The sequence below is a fragment of the Cuculus canorus genome, chromosome 3, assembly GCF_017976375.1.
Source record: "Cuculus canorus isolate bCucCan1 chromosome 3, bCucCan1.pri, whole genome shotgun sequence".
Taxonomy (NCBI): domain Eukaryota; kingdom Metazoa; phylum Chordata; class Aves; order Cuculiformes; family Cuculidae; genus Cuculus; species Cuculus canorus.
Window position 1 is genome coordinate 61,649,974 of NC_071403.1, and position 20,843 is coordinate 61,670,816.

A 20,843-nucleotide genomic window follows, 5' to 3' on the forward strand; every position below is an offset into this window, starting at 1 on the left:
AGATTTCCCTATTTACATCTGCTTTCCAGTCAAAGATTGTTATGACTGATTACAGACAGACCAAGTGGAGCAACCTCAAATCAGTGATGATGATCCGATACCTTGATTACTATTTAATGGCACAGTTGAGTATAGAATCATAGAATCACCAGGTTGGAAGGGACCCACTGGGCCATCGAGTCCAACCATTCCTAACAGTCCCTAAACCATGTCCCTCAGCACCTCATCCACCCGTCCCTTAAACACCTCCAGGGAAGGTGACTCAACCCCCTCCCTGGGCAGCCTCTGCCAGTGTCCAATGACCCTTTCTGTGAAAAATTTTTTCCTAATGTCCAGCCTGTATCTCCCCTGGTGGAGCATGAGGCCATTCCCCCTTGTCCTGTCTGCTGGGGTAAAAGGCCAGCTCCCTCCTCTCCACAACCTAGTACGTGATATAGCTGAACATTCTGTCTTCTGAAAGCCACACACTAAGATTTGAGTCATCTAAACGTTTGTATTATTTACATGGTGAAGAGTTTCTCCTGATGGTTTTTTTTTATTTAAACTATATCTAAATCCTAAGCGTAACAGAGTAAAATTTGCAGTTGTCCTAACTGTTCACTTGAAACAGTTCTCCAAATAGAATATTATGCACTGACTACTTGGAAGATTATATAGATTATCTACTTTCTTCCATTTTGATTTTCATTTGTTTTTTCTCAAGAATTTTAATAGTTTTCCTTTATCTTTTTCTTGCTGCCTTGACACATCTCTCTCTTCCCACAAGGACTATTGATAAGGTAGACATGAATGAGGCAACTCACACATGGTTTAACAATCAGTAAGCATCTTTTTTTTATGCTGTTCAAAAAGAAAGCGAGATAACATCATTCATTTCATCACAATCCTCCAAAATGACTGAAATCATTATGTCTTGCATGGCAATGAGAGAATATTCTAAAACTCACTAAATAAATCCAACACTTATTTCTGCAGATCGAGCAAAATGCAGAGTCGTAGCACAGAACACTATGATCTACCATCAGTCTGACCTATGAGCAATTCCACTGCCTTTTTTTTTTTTTTTAAAAAAAAAAAGTTAGCATTGATATATTATACTAAATGCGCTTGTACTTTTTAATTTGGTTGCAAGAAATATCTGAAACAGGCAAGACAGAGTAACCTTACTGGTGCACTGCACACTTTGGATACTGTGCTGTTTTTTAGCCATCCTTAATGCTTTAAAGATATTCTGAATTGCTATATAAACAGAAATAAACACATTGCAGTCTTCTTTCTTCACAAGCGGACACCTTGAAGGATACAGTTAAGCATTTATTACTAAGCTGACACATTAAAAAAAATCTTGAGATCTGTAACATAAGGATTAAGTGGAATAATTTTAAAAATCTTATTACATGCATATTTAAATCATGACTATTTTCAAGCTTCATTCATTCAATATTTAAAACATACATAAGATGCAAATCTAGTCCAAACTGGAAATAACTCACTCACTACAGGTAATATTACTTTTTAATAACATCATGAATTGGGGAAGAATTGGGAAGATGAATTATATAGTACAAAAATCCATTTCTAATGGCTTGTAGTATTTCAAGGAAAAATATACAATCATGTCATACTTCGTATAGAACAATTCAGTATTAAATAAGTATTACTTAAAAAAAACCCTAATCCTCAATGTCAAACATTTTTAATGTAAAATTATAATGAAAAGCTAAAAAACTTACCTGTTGCCTGTTACTGGGCATGTATGGAAGCATTGTTGATACGTGAAACATTAACTCATAGTCTTTATATGTAGTATAGAGGGAATGAGTTCCTGTTGAATCAGCTGAAAAGAAATTTAATCACAAGAAGGTCAACAAAATAGAACATTCTTACTACTTTTTAGGACAATACTCTTTGCATGCTGTGATTTAAATGTATTAACGCAACTTAATGCTTTTTTCAATAGAAAGAAACAGTTTGCATGAGCTGAAGATCTACTCTTTAGTTTCATATTATGACATTGAAGAGTCCTGCAGGAAGTCACGCTAAGAGTTTGCTGTCTATGAGGCCTAAATGATGTAATTTTGACTGTATTGGCATATGTATTATTATTATTTATTTAATATAGATTTTCATTATTTAAAATGTTAAATAAGGGCAATTGACTAATCCCATACATAGCCAAAAATACACTGACAATGCTACTTCAGATCTGACATTAACACACATACTGCGGATGAGACATTTTTAAAACATAAAATATGAACATAATACATTGTAGTACAATGTCAAATAATTTTATTGGGAATTTTCAAACCTTTTAAAAACTGTAAAATGTATTTCATACATGACATAATATGACTTAATAGCTTTGTTTCTTTTATTTAGGAGGTTTTTTTAATAGAATTAGCACTTCAGAACATTTACAACAAATCAGAGGAGTTACTCTGTAGTTATAAGTTAATTCTTTTCATTGGCCTTCTTTAATACGTATGGATTATTTAAGTAAATACAATTAATTTTAAAGCAGGAGTTTAGGAACACCCTATTGAGACAGGCAAATTATCCATTTTTCTTCTCTTTTTCCATGTTCACTCATTTTTTAATTTAATTTTATATTATCTACACAACAAACATTCTCACATTCGTATTACAGCTGTTTTTATCGGTTATGTTTGTGCAATAATAAAATTAACAACATTTATTAATATTGGTGTAATATTGATGTAGTATTGATTTCCACAGAAACTTACTTAAATGTTGCTAAAAAGATCGAACAGTACTGCATTCCATTTTAAAATCTTTGATGAAGATATACTTTCATTACAACCTTCCCATGGCATTTTAAAAAGATAATTTTGAAGAGATAGAAGGACATAAATTATACTGTGAAATGTAAATATCTGCCTAAACTACACTGACCCCAGCAACCCTACTCCCTGACTCCTTTTGCAATTAGATATTAAAGTAAAATTATCTTGAACAGATATTGTACGAAGCAGTCCATTTAAATACCTATTACAGAAAGGCAGATTCCTTACCCTTAAATCAATGCTTTCCTAATACAACATCCTACTTAGTTGAATACTTTTGATTTAGCAAGTTGCCTTCGCAAAAGAGCTAGAATTTTTTCTTCTGAAATTTATTGCCTTACACTAAAAGCAAGCTTAAATCTTCTAACTCAACAGATGCTTTACTGAACACCTACTAAGGCTCACTGTGATTAAATACACGACAGTTGCTACTACAAACATTGCTGACAGTTTCAGTGAAAAAAAAAACTATACCAGGTCTGACAATTTGTATCTCATTCCTTTCAGAGCATTAGTTCTATTTGACAAAGTTTGAGACACAGTGGATAAACCTTTTTTCAGTCATGAAGCATCCCTGCTTTTTTTTGCAGAGCAAAAGAACTTTTACCAGATTCTTTCACTACTATTGTTTCACCTTGCTTTCTCTATTACAGGTAGAAGGAAATTAGACGCAAACATAATCCAATTTATCCATAATATAATCCCTAATTTAAGTCTGAACAGTACAAACAGGAATATACTAAACAAATTGTAGAGTGTTGAATTGGTAGTTTAATTTCTTATTTCTTTATTTAATGATTTAGAACTGCATGCCATTAAAAGTGCACTAAAGAAGGGCAGAAGAGAGTTTGTAGCTAATACATTCTACATTTTCTTCACATTTCTACTGGGTCTGGTTTGGATGGAGTTAATTTGCTTCATATCAACCAACATGGTACTGTGTTCTCTATATGTGATCAAAACCATTGGTAACACACCAATGTTTTAGCTGTTGCTGAACAGTGCTCGCATAGCATCAGGAGTTTCTGTTTCTCACAGTGCCGCCCACGCCACTCCAAGGAGCATGCTAGAGGTGGGCAGGAGTCTGGGAGGTGACACAGCCAGGACAGCTGATTTGAAGCGACTAAAGACATATTCCATAGCATTTAACATCATGCACTGCAGTAGAATTGGAGCAGGGAGAGTTTACCCATGGTAGCTGTTGCTCAGAGACTGGCTGGGCATCAGTCCGCTGATGGGAGGTGGCAAGAGATTGGCTTTGCGTCACTGTTTTCTGTGGGGTTTTTTGGTTGGTTGGTTGATTGTTGTGATGGTGAGTTGGGTTTTTTTGGTGGGGCTTTTTGGTGGGGTGGGGGAATTCTGTTGGTGGTTATTTTTTTCCCTTTTCTTTCCTTCACTCACTGACCTGTCTTAACCTGAACTCATGAGCTTTTCTTGGTTTTTGCCTTTCCGATTTTCTCCCCCCATCTTGTTGAAGGGTGAGTAAGCAAGTAAATGAGTGGAAGCTTATGCGCCAGACAGGTCAACCCATCACAATATTCTATGTTCCATATTTCATAAGAAATGAACCAATAAATTACTTACCAAAATATAAAATAAATTGATCAATTTTTAAAAAATTAGCTTTTTAAAGAAATATCCCACAGCTAGTCAAACACTACAAAGATAAAAACTTAACGCGAACCTCACAAAAACTGAGCAAGAAATATTACCGAAACATTACACCTATCAAAACTGTAGCTACTAGAGATGAAATTAGTACACTACTCCGAACCTACAGGCAAACTGGATTAATGTAAAATCAAATTATACACAAGATACGCAGTAATAGTTGTTGTGCCACTATATTAAAAAAACAAGTGCAACACAAAAAAATCTTAAGTCAGTATTTTACATTTAATATAAAACTGAAGACTATCTTTGTGAACTCTTAATTCCATTCTCTTGTTGCTAACTACTAGAACAAATTATGAAGGGCCAATACCATTAACAGCCTTTATTTTAACAGACTTAGTAAAACATTAAAATTACGTTACTGAATGATATTTACTCAATGCCAATCAGCAATGTACATTCATACTGAAGCACAGCAAATATAGAAACTGAATTTGCTTGACAGACCAGCATATGTTTTCATTCGTAAAAATTAGTAGGTGATATTTGGTCATGCTGTAATTGGGGAATAAAAAAGCAAAACAAAACCACCCCTCACTACTTTGCATTTTCCATCTCTATGTATCAATTCATGCCATAAGTCTGACAGCCACAGCATGTTAATAAATATTTGTACACACTAGTTTGAAAAATGAGTTATTATTCTGTACTGAAATAGGATGCAATAGTCTCTATCAAGCCTGAATTATTAAACAAGCCTGGGTTTAAGCAAAGAGGCAATAGTGTTAAAAAAGATGTGCTTACACAGGCTGACAGAGCTATGGAATTGCAGCTTTCCTACCTTGCAAGTCATAAATTAGAATCTGTTATAGGATTCAGCTCACTTTTTTCACCATTTGCCATCACTAGAGATGGACAATATGAAAGATTTCTGGAGTTGCAAAGCTGGTCTCCCTTAATTGCAAAAGTATGAGTTTTTATTATCAATTTTGCATTTTTAATTTCCCGCTGGATATTGGCTTATGGACAGGTTATCTGCACTGGATACCAACCACAATGTACATGCAACAGACGTTTCCAAAAATTTCTAATACAAATCATTACATTTCTCTCATAATTCTGTACAGGACATGACAGTCCATTAGGGCTTTAACAGTCTGATAATGCAAGAGAAATCTTTTCACGACTATTGACACTGTCCAGTGTTTAAAAGTACCATCTAAAAGCAAACAATCAAAATAAAAGAAGTATTCCAGTTAAATGAAAAATAATGCTGAAAAAGCAAAAACATACTAGAGATTCCTAAAAATAGATAAAGTGTGTAAGTGGCAGGAGGAACAAATAGCCAAATAAGAGGACTTATTGACACTTTATTAAATCTTTGTGACTTTTTCAAAGGCAAAATATCCCTTGCAAGAAAAGGACTTCCCTTAATTTCCTTTAAGTACTTTTCATCTTCTTCATTTACCATATACTCTTACTAATCAGAACTCTAAATCAAGAGCATGAAAAGACAAAACAGAATTTGCAGATCAACTGAATAATTATAGTTCCTACCATAGGTCAGAAATGTAACTTACTTTTATTATCTAGCTGAGCCCTGTATTTGCTAAATCCTTTCAGTCGTACTCTCTGGCCCAGCAGATCAAGGAACTCTTCAAAAGCTGGTCCTGCCATCTCATTGTTATACATTTCTTCCTCTGTGCTTTGGCCTGCTTTGCAGTAAAGGATACCAATCTTGTGTTGAAAACTCAGCTGAAATTAAAAAAAAAAAAAAAAGGAAAGGAAAAAATTACAGAAAAAAAGGACAGTCTATGCTAGAACAACTATTAACAAAATAATAACACTGTATAAGCCTAAGCAGAAGTAATCTGAAAGTGAAAATTTGTGTTCTGATTTAGGAAACTAAGTCACCATGGAAAGAAAAAAAAACCAAAAAACCCACAAAAAACCTCAACAACTATCCTGAAAGAAAACCGGATTAACACTATCCAAACACAGATAACAGCAGTACACAAAGACTTTTGACTCAGTCATTCATAAAAGACACATTCTACTGCATGATATGATATGAGAATTTTTATTGACAATTTTTGTATAACTGTCTCCGTTCTCAGATTCAAATCTAGGCGAACTTATTTTGCCTTTTTTCTACCCTTCAAAGTTCAGTGTAATTCAGTTAAAACAAGCCCTCTGAACAGTTATTTCTGTTATATGTAATTGTTTGCCCTCCTCATAAAATCATCCATTGTTAAAAATTATTCCCCATTTTCAAAAGTATACTTCAAGCTAGAAATCAGATTGCAGTCAGGTTGTTAATAAGAGTCTCAATTCTAGAGCATTAAAGAGAGACACATTATTTCTGTTAAAAAATATGAAAAATGTAAAAAGTTAAGTATAAGAAGAGATGATTACTTCTTCAACAGAGTATTATCTTGTTTTCTTGAAGGTTGGACTACCTGACCTTCATAGTCCCTTCCAACCCAAACCGTTCCGATTCTATGATTCTCAGCTTTTATGCACACTTAAGAAAACAAACAGGAAACCTCAATATGGATAGAATAGTCCTATTATTATTAACTGACAACTTTTAAAACATCACAAACTGACACAGACCACCAGTCACACCAGATTGCTTTAGACATTTGTCTATATTTGTGATTCAAATCAACTCTCCAGCTGTAGATTTCTCTTAATGAAACAGAATCAGTGTCTAAAATGCGTGTTATGCAAAGACTCTGCATAGTTCTGTTGGAGTAAAGCTGATAATAATGTGCTTCACCTTAATCATATTAAACACGTGATCTGCCATGTTAAGTACATTGTAAAAGTCAAGTAGGCAAGTCCGTAGGCATACTACTGTATTGATGTTTTACCATAGCAATTTTGAGGAAAAGTTACAACATCAGAATAGTAAAAGGATGAAATAAATTAATAAAAACATACATACGTGAGAAAGTGTCAAAAATATCATTCCATACTTCAAATAATCCTTAGCCTTCACCCTTCAATAAATTCAATTCTCCATTTTATGTGACTGTTGCCAATAGCCAATTAAAAACAAACAAATCGAAAAACAAAAGCACTACCCAAATCCTCATCACTGTTTGAGAATTATAAGTCTCGCTATGCTTTTACTAACCTAGTTTTTTGTGTTTTCATGATGCTACTGCTTTTTTAAGCCAGTATTCTTTCTTTGTCTGCTGTGCAGTTCAAGATTCAGCTTGGCAGCATTCTTGTTTTAACTACATTCATTTAAAACTACCACAAAAAAAAAAAAATCCCCAAGAATGTCCAAGTTGATGAAGACTTTTGACAGATGAAGACAGACAGCACTGTTGACACCAGTAATCTCATACCCCAAAGGTAAGTGTATTAAAAGGAAATAACAGGGAAACTCTAGACTTTTTAAGTCAATAGAATAACATTAAGAACAACTTAATAATGGGACATAAGACAATAATTTCTCAATCCATATAGTAACTTCGGTACATGATAATAATACATTAATGGTACATAGCAGTCTCTCCCGACTCAAAATTACTGTTTTCTAGTCAGAATCAATCACTACTAAATGCTGGAATCTTGTCGTCTTCTTGTATAGCATAGATTCTTTATCATGTAACAACAACTTTGTTGACTTTCTTCATGTGAAGATTTTAGAGCTTTTGCAGCAAGGAACCTCAGGAGGTTAGACACTCAATAGCCACTAAATATCACTGCAATCAAAGCTCTTAATTTCTTTGGGCTTTTTGCAAACTTCAGCCTTTGGCCTAGAGAGAAGTGAACATTCCCATAGAAAGGAATGTGAGAGGAACCAGAAAGCATATACAGAATAAAGAATTATTAGCAGAAATAGGGAGGTAAAACTGAGGACCTGGGGGGGGAAGATTAGAGAGAGGTAAAAAGAGTAAAATAAACTCCTGTCCAGTTTATAGATAAATAATGGACTTTTTTTTTTGTAAATTAATCCAAATTTAATGCTTATCATCATATTCTTGAATAAAATAGGAAAATTAAGATGATTTATGTATTCAAATCAGGTCAGCCATGCAACTTGCATGTACTTTCTACCGTCATTTTAGGGACAAAAGTTTTGCCACGCTTCCTCCATAATCCATAGTATATTTCACTGCAAATAAAAAATGAAATCAAAACACTAAATGACTCTTCAGTCTGCTGAGGAACTATATAACTATTTAACACACTACTACACAAAACTACTATTATTCTAATACTATTAATCCTCTAGATGATGATTCATGTTTTAAATTCATGACACTTCAGTCAGTCATCACCTTCAGTTGCCAAACATAACTCTTTTTATATTTGCTTAATTAATAAACTGAAAGCATGAAGTACATAAGAGGATTAAAAGCATAAACAGACCTCATGGCAGCTCTATGCACAGCTTTCTGCCTACGTTCAAGTAATCATCTCATAACAAGCTGCATGTAAGATAAATTAATATTACATTTTGCCTGCTGACAGTCCATTTCTCAAAAGGATGGATTATCAGAACTGATCACTCAAAATAAAAGATAGCACTATGTACTGCTGTTTCTCAAAATTAGGAGTTGATGACCAAATGATTACTTTGGTCAGTTCAATGGAAAAATCTCCATTTCCAATTTTTTGGGAAATACTTATGGTGAGTTTGGAAAATATTCCAGACTGCTCAAATAAAGTAGTACTTCTACACTGCCTAGAAAATACTGCCTATCTGAGCAGTGAAAATCACTTAGTAGGCTAACCTAAACTCACTCGGGAACTAAAACAAGAAAGACAGAGCAACAGTACATCAGGAACTCCTAGATTCACAAGTGACTACCTCTGATCTCCCTTTATTGTCTTACCAGAAGAACTTACCAAAATAGGAAAACATAAGAACATTTAGCAAAATTAACTGTCGATTACAAGTCCTCCTCAAAGACTATAAGGCAACAAAAGTAGTAAAGCATACATAAACTAGCTTAACAATCCACCAAGAAAAGTAGTACTTCTGTCTACATTTACCTGGTTTTGAGCAATTGCTAGAACCACAAGAGAAGACAGAAGAATTCTGGTAGACACCACCGATGTTAGATACAATCACTACATTCAAAACTGAATTAGCGTTAAAAAAATCACTTATATCACTACCATAACCAAGTGGATCCATCAGCTGATTCAAGTTCAACAGACAGATACTGACTCTTGCCTAGAAAGTGCAAACTTCACTTTAAGTGAACATTTTTTAAAACATCATTTTAAAAATTGATTTTAAAGTCTTCACAAGTCTATCCTTCATAAATATTGAGAAGCTACAAATTTAATCTCTAGCTCTGAATGAAGCACATCCATTTTAGTTAACCCAATAAGCCTCACCATCACCTCTGCAAATTCAAGCCGTACAAATGTTTCATTGCCATGCAGTTAATTCATTACTAGTGACCGCAATTTCAGCTGTTTGAACCCAGAAGCATTCTATCCTGCTAAAACTAGTGCAAGTTAATTAGAAAATGGTATTGTAATAAACAGCTCAAAATTTTAGATGTAGAGATTTAATACAATACATCCTTTTGCCTCCTTACCTATACACAACATCAATAAATGTTAGATGTATTTTCATTTGCATTCAGCATTTGTACACATTGAAGTGCAAGTACAGATTGTGAGATTGTGAAAATCACTAAATCACTTCTTATTACCATTAAAAGCTTAGTTACTACCTTTCTCTCACTTACTCATCTAAAGAGAATCTTCATAGACCAATAATTTTTCCTAAGCTCCAATGTATTTTAAAAATAATTTGGTTAGAAAAGCAAACCTCATTGTGTCTATGAAAATACATAAGTTTGCATTACAGATACATGTTTATTAAAATTGCCTGTAAAAGATAACGGTTTTTCAAGAAAGTTCTTTTTTTAAAAAAATAAAGTATAGTCTCTAAAGAAAAGTCATGTGCAACATACCCCTTGTTCATCCAGTTTAAGTAGCTGTTCAGGTACTTTGGGTGAGTTGGAAGCCTGTCTCAGGCACTGTATGCTCAGCTCTGGTATTACATACTCTAATACCTCTTTGAGAGGCAGACCTCTTGCTGTGCCATGCCGAGCAGTGGATGGTATAGCATCTTCTAAAATTGCTCCTCTAAGTGTAGTGAGCTGCAGTAAAGGTAAAACACACAAAATATTTTTAGTTCTAATATTACAATAAACTTTCAAGTTATAAACTTCAGGTTTTAGCAAAAGCATAGAAGAAAGAATGGGAAGAAAAAGATGCCTATTTTTAACTTAACCAGTAAAAAGATCACTAAGTAACTTCTAAAGAGGAGACCGGCTTTTATTGTCTCAGTGACAAATATATTTGTTTAAAGAAATTCACTGATGATCTTATTAACTTATTCCAATTCCCAAAATATGCTTTTTTTTGTTTTGAAATAAAAACAAAACACATCAGAGAAACTAAAAAAAAAAAAAAAAAAAAGGTAATTTTAATGTAATACTACCCCAGCAGACACAGTAGTTGAATGTGAGATTGGACAGGTGAGGTAAGTCACAGCTAACGGCACTTTGATTTAAACTGACCACCTATTTTTTAAACCATGCTGCTTTACCTTCACTGGATTTGGCAAGAGAGAGTCATTTCTCAGAAGTGAGTGAGGTTACTCACCTCTCCAGAAACAGAAACACCTCTTTTTTTGCAATAAAAGAAAAAACTAGCCTAAAAAATAAATTTATATATATATATATGTTTGAAAAAGTCTAAAGATATCAGGAGGTCTAGGTAACACTTCTCTATGTCCTAATCACAATAAAAAGCAATAGTCCTAAGGATTTTGAAAATTTATAGTTGCTTGTAACAATAATAATATTGTGTATTTTCATAAAAATCTAAGCTAGTTGCTGTGATCAAGAATAGTTTGCAAGAGATACAAATTTGCTTGAAATAGAAGTTGAAACATGCTCTTCTACAACAATCAGAAGTGAGCTATTCTTCCAACTAATGATTTTTATCAACATATTAATATTCTTTCCACAAATCATGTATGTAGAAGCGTATAAAAACATTTCACAGAAAAAAAACTTCGAAGTATCTATTTTGAAGCAAAACACAAAAAACCAAGTGAGTCATAGTATTAGCCCTTACATTTGCCCCCCTCTCCTTTTCCCTACATCTCTTAATCCTTTATTTCTATCATTAGAAGCTGCTTAATCCAAACTTCTCTTAAGATTTGTTCTTATCTATTCCATTGCTTGCGCTTTGCAGTGCCCTTTCAGCCAACCTACTACCTCCTTTAGGGTGCCCACTCAAAAAGAGAACAATTTTATGCGGTACAGAAGAGGAAGGCTGCTGCAGGAGAAACTACATTTACTGACAGTACAAGAAACATCCCTTTCCTATTAACAGACTTACTTTCAAAGTTAGCAACATATCCACAAACAATTAGTACTCTAAACTCCAAGTTAACTTTTGTATTCCTTTGCCAAATTACTGAAAGAACATTACCTCACTTGTCCTGAAAACTATACGATAGTTATACTGAGATCCTTCTTTCTCCTTGGCATCTTCAACCTTCTCCCTCCGGATACTGACTGCTACAGGTCCGAGATTTTCATCTGTGCCAAAGTAGTTCTGATGCTCTTTTGCACAAGAGTGAATGAAGAGAGAAGAGAATAATAAAGTATGGGTTTCCTAGAAAATGTTCATCAAATCTCATTAAAAACTTATGCAGCAAGTAAGAAAAGAATTTTAATTGGGCTATAAGACCTGTAAATACACTGGCTTGTAATCTTCTGAACTGCACAATAAGTACATAAATCACAAAATGCTATTTTTGATGAGCAGAATTATCACTCATATCAAATAACTCAAATTACTGCAATTGCTGCTACTATGAAATAATTTTTCTTGCATTTTGAGGGATAATATGAAATTAATAATTTTGTTTGATGCTGAAATAAACTACTTCAGAGAAACTTTATCTACATAGCTAATAGTTTTCAAACAAGTGAGGTGCTATGTAGCTTCCTTTATTTCTTTCAATCTAATCTTATTTAAAACTTTACATTTAAAGTGGTAACTCAGTTTTAACAAGCAAAACTGGAGGCTAGTTACTCTTCAGTCTTCAACAAATAGTTACATGAACTCTTGAGCCAATTAGCCCAGTCCGGGAGACAGAAGAGGATGATCAATTTAAGAGACCATTTAAGCAGACTAGACACTCAAGCCTGTGGCACCAAACAGGATACATGTTGAAGAACCAGCCAGTGTCACTGTAAGGCCACGCTATCACCTTTGAATGGTAGTAGAGAGTGGTTACATTCGTCTTTAAAAAGGGTTTGATATTTTTAAAAATTGTCTAGATGATAGAATGGAATGAACCCTCAACAAGTCCATGTACAACCAAGCTCAAGGAGGACAGTTCACATATTGGAGGTTAGGCTTCTAGTTGAGTGCCACAGATAAAAAGGAATAACTGGCAGGCATTTAACAAATGTATTATATATGCATAAGGTAGGTACTGATATGCATAAATCTTGCAGTATTTTACAGAAGTGGGCAAAGGAAAATAACATATCCACACAGGTAGAACCCCACAAGGGACCCTTGCAGGGTCTCTGTGCTTCTCTGCCCACTCCCACCTTCCCCTGGAGTCTACTGTGGCAGATGGGATACACGACCCGCATGTGAAACAACTCCTAAACCCATGAGGTTTTCAACCTTTTAAATCAAACTCTCCCTTTGACAGTCTAAAAAACATGGACCAACAAAAATCTCACTGAAGACCCATATTTAGAGCAGAACATGCTCATCCAACAGCACAGGCTGGGGACTAACTGCCTCAGGAGCAGCTCTATGGAAAAGGACTGGGGACCCTGGTGAGCAACAGGCCGCACAGCAGTCAGCACAAACCCCTGCAGAGGTGAAGATTAACCACACTCTAGGCTACGCTAGCAAGTCAAGAGAAGAGATTATTCATTTTTCTTTGGCACTTGCAAGGCCATATAAAGAGTAGTGTCCTGTTTTGGACAGAGTGGGACAAGTCCAGCAGACAACTACCAGGACAATTAGGGGGCTGGAGAATATAACAGATGAGCATAGTGTGAAGGTACAGCCTGGAGAAGAACAGGTTCAGGGAGGAAATAACTACAGAATCCCACTAGCTGATGGGGAGTTATAGAGAAGGGAGAGCCAGATTCTTCTCCAAGGTACAGAGAGAAAGGGCAAGGTGCAGCCCCTCATTCAGGGGAATCAAATAGGATGCTAGGAAAACTTGTGAAATCACCATCACTAGAGATGGTCAAAAACTCAAGGAACACCTAAATAGGCAAAGGTTCTGAGCAACCCACTCAGATCTTACTTTTAAAGGCAACTATAAAGAGGGACTTAGACTGGATGACCTCCGTAAGTGTATTCCAATGCAATTTATGCTATAATTCCTTATCTCAAATAACAATGAAGTAATGGACTAATTTCTTCTTTTAAGATTGTCTGAATGAAAAAACACTTTGATACTATATTTTTTAATAATGTATTTCTATAAATGTGTAAGGAAGTTTTAGCAAAATGCCTTTCCCTAAGAAGTCATGCATACTCTCTGAACAGATACAAAAAGATAAAGTTGTCCAATCCATTTTAAATTGTTACCAGTAGCCTTTCAAAAATCTATCTACAAAGTATGTCAGTGGTTACAATCCATCCCCCAATGGCAAGAACATAAGTAGCAGCACATTACAACTAGCGTTTGATTTTTGGAAAGAACATGTGGGATCAAAGGGGCACAGGCATTACAGTATTTGCTCATGCTCGCCAACTACATTCCTTACCCAACCTGAACATTCCACTTGCACAGACAAATTACATCTCAAGGATTTCCCAGTATTAAATTAAAACTTTGAGTCCTAATGGGCAAATTTATCAAATGGAACAGGATTTTACAGACCAGAAAGAGATACTCAGAAGCCAAACACTTTCAACAACATAAAAACTCCCCACAGCTGCATTTTCAGGCTTTGACAAAAGGTAAACCTCTCAGTTAGGGTTTCTATAGCCTTTCATTTTGATGTTAATGTAGAAAAGGGTATTACACAGCTACTAGATTTCTTGGTTGCAGCATTACTGAGCAGAAAAATGCAAGCTTGGCAGATATCTACTTATTTCTTGTACAGTATTAAAGACAAAAATGAAGACATTAAAAATAAAGAGATAAAACTTTTTCAATAATGGGAATTAAAGAAGCTGAAGTAAATTAAAGAATAGCGAGGCTACCAATATTCTGGGATTTGGGGAAAACATTTTTAATTCAAGGCACTATTCTTTTTTAATCTCATAAAGTACAAACTCATTAAGCTCATTTAAATGTATTTATGTTGATTTAAAAGTATCAACTGGAGAGAAGAAAGTAAGTGCTGTTCACTAGCTGCTTAAAGAGAAATGGTAAAATAGTCCTCATTTTTTATTTATTTTAATTTTGAGGAATAAATGTCAACTCTTCTCTTAATATAGAAGTCTTACTTGTACATAACTGAGTTAATACCAAAAGCTTGCTAAGCCTGTACCTATGTTCTAGGACATTTTTTCAATATATTATCAGCAGATAAATACAATAACATATTAAGAAATGATTGCAAGCATCCCTCAAATAAAAAGCATGTTAGTAACAGTCAACTCTCAAGGTATTATGAGTATAATTTCACAAGGCAAAATACAACAACTCGATGATAATAAAAGCATATTTAAATTACCCTTTTTAAAAATCAACATAGCTTTCTTCCCTTCTCATTCCCCTTTATCCCACAAAAAATATAGTTCAATAAAGGACATCATTAATAAATCAAAACCATGAGATAAAATAAAATATTCTAGCTTTTACAAACCTTAACTGAAAACTGAGAAGGTATTTTCCATAAACATTAACACATCTTATACCAGTTGTGTCGGATTTTATTTTAACCATAGTTACAAAGCTTATAAATATGCAGCATAAAAGTATAGCTCATTTCAGAAGACACTGAATTCCAAACCTCTCATTTCTTGAAAGGGAAGAGAATAATTAGTGTTGCACTTGCCAGGGTGTTTCTTCCGTGCATCTTAAAACAGAAATACAACTTGTATGCTGACAAGTGCCAATTATAAAACAGTGACCTACATCAAATATTCAGAAAGTTATTTCTTTATCATAGATATTTTGTTAAAGGCAAAGAAAATTGGTGGTATTACATTGTTTCTACATTATAAAGTGACTTCCATTTGCTAAATTTTTATTTCTTCCTTCTACAATTATTTTGCTAAATTCAACTGTGCTATTAAATCTACAATTCAATGAACAATCAGCTAGGAGAGCTCACTGTCATGGAAGAGCATTGAGTAACTTGGTATGCATATAAATGTCTCTTTTTCTTATATGGAAGATCTGCACAGCAGCAAGACATTTTTGTGCCAAAGGCAAAACGGCTGTGTAACTTCTTCTATCCACAATAAACTTTGCTTAGGTGAGAACTGTGTTCAGCTGGCAGTAATCTGGACATTCCTTACATGCTTGCTTCTTTGAGATAGATATTGAACATTAGCATGTTCCATCAACATGTTTGCCCTGACTTGCTATGTCTCTCATAAGAGCCACCCGATACAGATTCCTCTTATATAGCTTCTCTTTCAACACTATAGAAAGATAATGTAGAACAAGACATAGCTTATATAATCATTGTAAATGTGAGGCATTAACAATTTGTTACTGGATATTGAGTAGTCTTTTTTTGTTTTTATTCTGACAAGAATTTTCCTCACAAAAAATGCTCAGCCCTTCAGAACCTGTAACACATCCATGATACATGCATTTCACAAACAAGTCCTCTTTTGTTTGGCTTCAGTCTTGTCTTCTCTCCTTGTCCACTGACAATCTTCCTTCCTTTTCTGTCCATGACAATCTTTTCTTCTCTGTGTTCCTCAAGAAATACGCCACCTTTTTGTTACAGGTTTCCCTTCATTCTCTTCCACTGTGACTCCCTCAACACTTTGGGAACTTTTACAACCTGCCTAGCTTAAAAGCCATTTTGAATATCTGAACTTACTGCCCATTCCTTGCTTAGTTCTGGGTCTTTTTATTCCTCTCACCTAGCAGATCCAGATTCTTTTCTTCCTTATCTTTTAAATGCAGTGTTTTTACAGCCCATATGTTCTAGGTGCCTAACGTATTGTGAAAACCGTACTGGATCCTCTTTCAAGTTCCTTGTAAAAGGTTACAGGAGGAAGAAGTACAGTACAGGGCTTATTTCCTGCTGTCTAAACATAGCTAGAAAGCAGAGGAAGTACGATTTCAGGAAGACTTGGGCAGTAACAAAGAGTCTTTTAGGGACAGAAGCAGATTTTTTTTTTTTTCTAACAGCAAAAAGACTATGTTGTAATTCATAGTACAGAAAGGACAGAGATGGGTATTTTGAAGTTCTTCCCACAAAGACAGATTTCACACACATTGCACAACGCAGCACTGCATACAGACAACCAAATTAGATCACAAAGTGGGAACAGCTTAGCTGAGTAACAATTAAATTACTCTGCTTAGAAGAGTAGCCTGGCGGTAAAAGGCTAGGAGAAAGGCATAAAACACCTTCTACGCTGAAAAACGAAGTATCATCACAAGCTGTCTGTTTTGGAGAATGTATATGTGCATGCAGTATGAAAGGCCCCAAGAGACATTTGAAGACTGCAGAATCTAGGAGAGAGGAGTCAGAAGCCTCAATAATAAAACCTGCTCTTTTGGAACCACTTTTTAGGGAAACATTGATTTCCACTCTGGGTATCAATATTTCTAATGTGTTTACTGGATCTAAATGCCTTCTTTCCTCCTGTCCACCAAGAAAGTTTTCTTCACAGAAGTTTGTTTATGTACTAATTTAAATGACCCCACCCTCAGTGAAGGTTCAAGTATTGCATAACTTTATACGTAACATATTGGTTGTTGTATATCCCTCTGGGATAACAGACTTAATTTTAGTAGAGACTTTCAAGGTCCCCTATAATACTTAGGTCTCTATACAGAGAAGGAGGAAAAAAATAATCTTTACTAAGCAACTTAAATCTAACACATAAATATCTCAGAAGAGTTGCATTAGAAAAATTTACCTTTTCCATAGAAGAACTTGCGGTAATAATACGCTCCAAGATCAATGTGTTCTATGATGTAACGTTTCACTTTCTCTCTGTGAATGGACTGGTTTTCTCTTGGTACTTCCAGTACTGAAACACCAGCATTTGTGCAATGGGAACTCAGAGAGGATTCAAAAGAACAACTTTCACCTGAAGAAAAGGATGCTGAATTTGCCCTAGAAAGTGCAATCCGTCTATCTCCTTCCCCACCAGTTTCATTCCTGAAGTAAGGGCAACTCAAGACTAAATCATTGCTTTTCCCATCACCTTCATCAGCATCTAAATTCTCTTTTGAATTGAGGTCCTCTTTGCTTCCCAAAGGAGATTCACAGTTTCCCGTTTGGCCTGCTGGCATCTGAGTTTGTGATGCAGCTGAAGCCCCAGTGGTTATATTTTTTCTTTTTCCTACATTTACTCTGGTAGCCATTGCTTCATTTATGTTAAACAAAACGCTCTGAACATCATAATGTGCAAAACATTTCTGACAGTTCCAAGAACGAGCACTCCTGTCAAGTCTATCATCCAAATCAGACGAAAACTTAAATGTTTCGTGCTCGCTTTTAACTGTTCGCAATTTTCTAAATAGTGATGTTTCTACTGCTTCTGATTTTAGCCTCCTCTTGAAAGATTTCTCCCTGTCTCGACCAATAAGTAGGGCACTATCCATATAATCCAAGCCAGAAATTCTGACAAATTCTCCCCTGGAGATCTGTGCAGCAGCATGTAGACTTGGAGAAACCATAGGATCACAGTGGAAAAAATCAGAAAATCCAAACGGAGCAAGGGTTTTATGTTCAAAATTTTCCACTCGATATCCTCTTAGCATTGCAAAAAAATTTTCTCCAGACAAGCCTTGTCTATCAATTGAAGAGGTACTGCCATATTCTCTATGAAGAGCTGCTCCAGTATTTGGGTTAACAGCATTCTGGTCCAACACATCTTCAGCATCAATATCGCTTATTGTCACATCACTGTTGCTTCTTTGCCTTATGGGATGAAGTCCCCTTTGAGGGGAATGAACAAAAAGATCTCCAATCGAGTATTTTCCTTCTGTAAACTCCAATTCTAGCTCTTCTCGCTGTCCATCACTTTGGTCATTTTGTCCATTTGGAAGTACTGAGCCAACACTTTCATAACCAGCCGGAGGTCTGTTTTCCCAAGCAGCTTTGCTCAGCTCTTTAGAGCAGTCCTTTTTAGGAGGCCATTCAGACACCCTTGCTCGAACACCCATTTTAGGCACAGCTGGTGTACCATTTGTTTGATTATTTTCAGGTTTGCTAGATGCATTTGAAGACACAGGAGGACCCATGCTACCATTCAAAGCTTTAAGTTTTCTAGCAAAATAATCATCAGATTGCATGCTTCTTGAAGACTCCCTGAACTTTGAAGAAGTTCTGCTAACTTTGTGCTTATCTTCTTGCAATGACCTTTGATCACTCATGTCCAGTCAGCGGGAGGGGAACTGCTACTACTGCATAAGTTTACTCTTACTTTTATTATTACATTGTCTTTTATGAGCCAATAAACTGCAGTATAAAAATATAGTTACAGTCTTCCCAGAAGTGCAAGCAGAAACCTCAGTGTATCATTTTTGTACAACTTCTGTCAGGAGAGCAATCTTAAAACATTTCCTTCAGCTCAGATGCATTCGGTTCAGTATTAATCCAAACTTCTTTTATCTGTTCATTAAAAAAAAAAATAAAGAGCATTAAAATGTTTATAGTCTATAACAGTAGCTTCCAATGTTGCTTGTATATACACAACACCCCATGAAACTGGAACTAACGAGACTTGCTTTGTACAGTTTTCTATCTTCTGCCTCCTCAAAACCCAACAAACACAATGATCCCAGTTTCCCATATGATCTCCACAGGAACTGAGTGGTTTAAACCTGCATCTCTCTCATGGGCCAACCAGTACATACACAATGAATAGCAGATGAGGTTCTGCCAAGCAGAATAGCCACATACAATTCTCTCTGCATTTCTCTCAGTGCTGACAGCAGTTTAGATGTGTCTTCTCTGCCTAATCATGTTTTTTGCTTTTTCATGTTATTTACATGACATGTTATTTACATACCATGAAAGAACACAGCCACATCTAAGATACCTTTTTCAAGTTTGCTTGAAACCAGCTAATACACACAGGAGTCACATTTTCTACCAGTCTTGCCCCAGTAAGTAAAATCTACGAAACAGTTACGATCTTAAGACAAAAGTGGTTTTGTTCCATTTAAAAGAACAATTTAAAGATAAGTAATTTGTCCACTGTGATCGATTCTGTGAATAAATATATTTTGCTTTTCTGTTTTTTTTCTCTCTCTCAAAGGGAGATTTACTTACATTCCTTTATTTGGATTGTAAACTTTTAATTAGCTGTGTAAAATAGTTACAGTTGTTTGTTACCTTAAATTACTATTACCTTATATTACTGTTACCTTATACTACTATTACTTCCACAAAGAACGCCATCAATATAATCATGAATATCCTTCTCTTCAGACCTGTATGGTCCTTTTGGTCAAGTTCTTCACTTCTTTTTGTCTTATTCTAGCATTCCAGAAAGGAATCACTGACCGATATGGTCAGAAAAGAAAAGCTGGATGACTACCCTGCTGTTGTGTTCCTGCCAACCGTTCCCACTAAGGCTGCTGGATTTATGCAAATAACTTAAGTTCCTTCCACATAGCTACAAAGACTTCCTTCTGAGCAAAATACAGCAGCTGGTTTGTTAGCCACAGTTACAGTTCTTTAACATGGAATGATTCCAAGTTTCCTGGGGACCTGGATACATGCCCGCAAATGTTCCTGTGCCAGTTGCAGAGCAATGAATAAGAACTGTACTATTGGGCTATCCTGTCAAAAGGAGGCTGTTTGGTAATGCTGCCTCATGTCAGCCTTGATGGAAATGAATTATTTAAGAAGTCTTTCTGTGATCATTTTGTTGATCAAGACTTTGGAAATCTGCCCCTATTATTATGTAATGTTATCATCCTAAAAAGAACGCATAACGTGGATGAAAGCATTAATCTCTATTATTTATCAAGATGACAATTCTATAAGCCATGACTCTCAAGCTCTACTAATCTTAAAAAATGGGAAGTGCAATTTGATAAAATAGGAGTATAGGCAGGAAAAATATGCAAAAAGCTGAAGATCAGGCATTTAATTTGCATTCAATTGATTCTACAAAGCATTTTCTGTGTGCTGACACCCTGGTTAGTTTCCAGTTTGCAAAGAAATACATAGTAGGGTAGCAGTCTTATGTATTTTCCTAGTACAGTAGAGCAGCAGC

At 35.2% G+C, this 20,843-nt stretch overlaps 1 protein-coding gene across 6 annotated transcripts in view; it reads right to left on the reverse strand.

The window, feature by feature from the left end:
- Positions 1–20,843, reverse strand: part of SIPA1L2 (signal induced proliferation associated 1 like 2) — a 138,824-nt gene that overhangs the window by 65,636 nt on the left and 52,345 nt on the right. For all 6 annotated transcript variants that reach the window (XM_054061475.1, XM_054061470.1, XM_054061471.1 and 3 more), the window contains 5 exons: positions 17,526–19,228; positions 11,910–12,043; positions 10,376–10,564; positions 6,002–6,176; positions 1,734–1,837 (listed from right to left, as the gene is read on the reverse strand). In XM_054061475.1, coding sequence (XP_053917450.1) covers positions 1,734–1,837; positions 6,002–6,176; positions 10,376–10,564; positions 11,910–12,043; positions 17,526–18,990 — 2,067 coding nt within the window. In that variant the 5' untranslated portion in view covers positions 18,991–19,228. The remainder of the gene's footprint in view (positions 1–1,733; positions 1,838–6,001; positions 6,177–10,375; positions 10,565–11,909; positions 12,044–17,525; positions 19,229–20,843) is intronic.